General features: G+C 29.7%; 1 protein-coding gene across 1 annotated transcript; it reads left to right on the top strand.

Annotated features, from left to right (window-relative positions):
* Window positions 1-530: 530 nt before the first annotated feature.
* On the top strand, window positions 531-2659 carry LOC106692049 (putative GTP-binding protein 6). Its single transcript, XM_014437956.3, has one exon. It carries the CDS (start codon window positions 910-912, stop codon window positions 2467-2469), a length of 1560 nt encoding a protein of 519 aa, XP_014293442.1. The 5' UTR covers window positions 531-909; the 3' UTR covers window positions 2470-2659.
* Window positions 2660-2966: the final 307 nt, after the last annotated feature.

Raw genomic sequence — 2966 nt, 5'->3', positions numbered from 1 at the left:
TTCATTTCATTGTTATGTATATTTCCAAATTCGTTAGTCTATTTTTTACTTTATATATTTTTTTCTCTCTGAATGATGGTTGTTCATCTTTTGTTTTTATAGTCCTGATGAAGATCTGATAATTTGGTTGAAACGTCGGCACAAATAAATAATTCTTTTGTTTATTTCTGTTGTTTCTGCTGACCGCAAACCCCCCCCCCGACCATCTTCTCTTCTCATAAAATTAAAAAATGAAAACCATTCTGTTTTACATCTCGCAAGTTACGTGCCTATAATTGGTTTCTAGTTTTTTCTAAATTATTTTTCGTGTGACTACTGAGTAGTTCTAGTGATGAAAATAATTACTTATTCATACTCGCTTTTTACTGGTACTTTCTCGCAATTTTTTTTTGTGGAGCTGCTCCAAGTTGACTATCAGCAGTAATTTGAAAATCCGTGAATTATGTTTCAATAAGAACTGAAATTTTTTATCTTATTCCTAAACGGTTTGAAGAAATGTTTGAACCTTTTTCCTGAAAAGCAGCTCTTCGAATATTGACTAGGACCGCAATTTTTTAATTGACCTCATATAAATGTTGTAAATCAGAAAAATTTTCAGGAGATTGAATTTTTGAGGGGACACCATTTGTGTTTCTTCTACCTTTTTATTCCAAATATCAACATTCGAATGGCTTCTTCTACTACAATACATCTATCTCCTTCATATAAATCTAGCCTTAGGTCTATGTATATTAGATTGGTGAATGAACTAATCATTAGTGGTCTGCGCTGCACAGTTCAAATGTTTCAAGAAGTTCAACTTAGGTATACAAATTGAAATCTATAATTTTTTTTTGTTTATTTTTAATTTCATACTTAGGGCTGAAGATATTTTCTTCTGCCTGTTTTCCGTAATTTTTAAAATTTATTATGCGGTTTAATTTGAATAGCATAATTTTGAATAATTTAAGTTGCAAAGAAGTTTCTGTCAGATTTTATCATAATATAATAAAAACAAAATCTACTAAATGTATTTTAAAGAATGAAATTGGCGCTAAATTCTTAAGCAATGTAATTCATCCTCTTGATATTTTCTACTGTGATAAACGACAATGCTCCAGTACAAATTCAGATGTCACACAAACTGCTCTTGAACTATTTTATGATGATGAAGTTAAAGATTTAGTCCCCAGAAGTTTAAGACTAGCTTCTATGCCTCACCAAGTGTTCATTGTACATCCTTACATTAAGTGGGGCCCAAAAAAGAAGCAGGACACATCTCCTGATCTGCAATTAGAGGAAGCAGTTTCTATAATAAAAACCCTTCATGATTGGAAAATAGTTGGTAAAAAGAAAATATCATTACTTTCATTTGATAAAGAATCATTTTTTAATAAGGGGCAACTTGAAATTGTTAAAACTTTAATCTGTAAAAATCAATTAATCACTAGTGTTTTCGTAAATGTTAAGTCGCTTAAGATAAATCAGCACTTGTTTCTTGAGGATCTATTCAGTGTTCCAGTTTTTGATCGCTATTCCATTGTTATGAATATATTTAAAAGACATGCAGTGACCAAAGAAGCAAAATTGCAGGTAAGTCTGGCTGAAATTCCATTCATAAGGTCTCGGATTAGAGGCATAAATGAATTAGACGGAACAACTTTCATTAAAAATACAGGAATTGGTTCTGGAGAAACCATTATGACAAAACGTTTAAAAGCGCTTTCTTTTTATGAACAACAAGTAAAGAAATCTATTGATAAATTAAGACAAAATAGAGAGTTACTTAGAAAAAAACGTAGGAACATGGAATTTCCAATTGTTGCAGTAGTCGGATATACAAATGCAGGAAAAACATCATTAATTAAATGTTTAACTGAAGAAGAAAAAATGAATCCTGAAGACAAACTATTTGCTACTCTTGATGTAACTGTTCATGCCGGTACATTGCCTTGTAATTTAAAAGTTTTATATGTTGACACTATAGGGTTTATTTCTGATTTACCCACAAATCTCTTAGAACCATTTATTGCGACTTTAGAGGATGCTATTCAAGCTGATTTAATCGTTCATGTTCAGGATATTAGTCATCCTGATCATGTTATGCAGAAATCTCATGTTTTAAAGACCCTAGAAAGTTTCAATTTGAGAACTGGTGTAATGCAAAACATAATTTCAGTTGGTAATAAATGTGATAAAGTACCAACAATTACTACTGTTGATAATGATTTGATCCTCACTTCTTGCACCAAAAACACTGGTCTTAGTAAATTAGAAGAAAAAATTGAGACAGGGATTATTAATGCTCTGAATCTTAAAAAAATTAGAATTAGAGTAATTAATGGAGGTAGGGAATACTTCTGGCTTCAGAAAGAAACAGCAATTTCAAATTGTTTCACTGATGAGAACAATCAGCAATATGTTTTTCTTGATGTTCTTATTAGCAACGGAAATTTAGAAAAGTTTAAAAGCTATTTCATTAGGAGATAGATTATTGAACATTTTGTTCTGAAATACTTTTCTGTGAAAAGTACATAATTTGTTTATGAAAGAATTTTTAATATAACTGTTTGAGGAATTGTATACCTTACTGACTGATATGTTTTTGTATTTCCTGTTGATGTATACAATTTGTATACTATGTACATATTACAGAATAAAACAATTTCTGAAGTCTTAATCATTTAATATTTTACACTTTCCACATATATCATGTCCTAAATACTTGTTTCATTAAATGAAATATTGTTTGTTTATTAAATATTATCTCTTACATAGGTAAAGTTGCCATTAATTTGGCTTAGTACACTAGTTCATAAATTTTTGTGCAATTTCATTTTCTTAGTTATTTCACACTTAAACTATCTATGTCCAATAATAACTATACGACTATTTAAAGTTCTCTTCGTTCTACTAAATTATTTAACTTAAGAAATGTCGACTGATGCTAAATAATTGTACAATAACTGGCATCAATATTTACTTTA

The sequence above is a fragment of the Halyomorpha halys genome, unplaced genomic scaffold, assembly GCF_000696795.3.
Source record: "Halyomorpha halys isolate HHAL.00 unplaced genomic scaffold, Hhal_1.1 Scaffold7950.1, whole genome shotgun sequence".
NCBI lineage: Eukaryota > Metazoa > Arthropoda > Insecta > Hemiptera > Pentatomidae > Halyomorpha > Halyomorpha halys.
The sequence above is the reverse complement of the archived record's forward strand: the minus strand, read 5'-3'. Positions and strand labels throughout refer to the sequence as shown.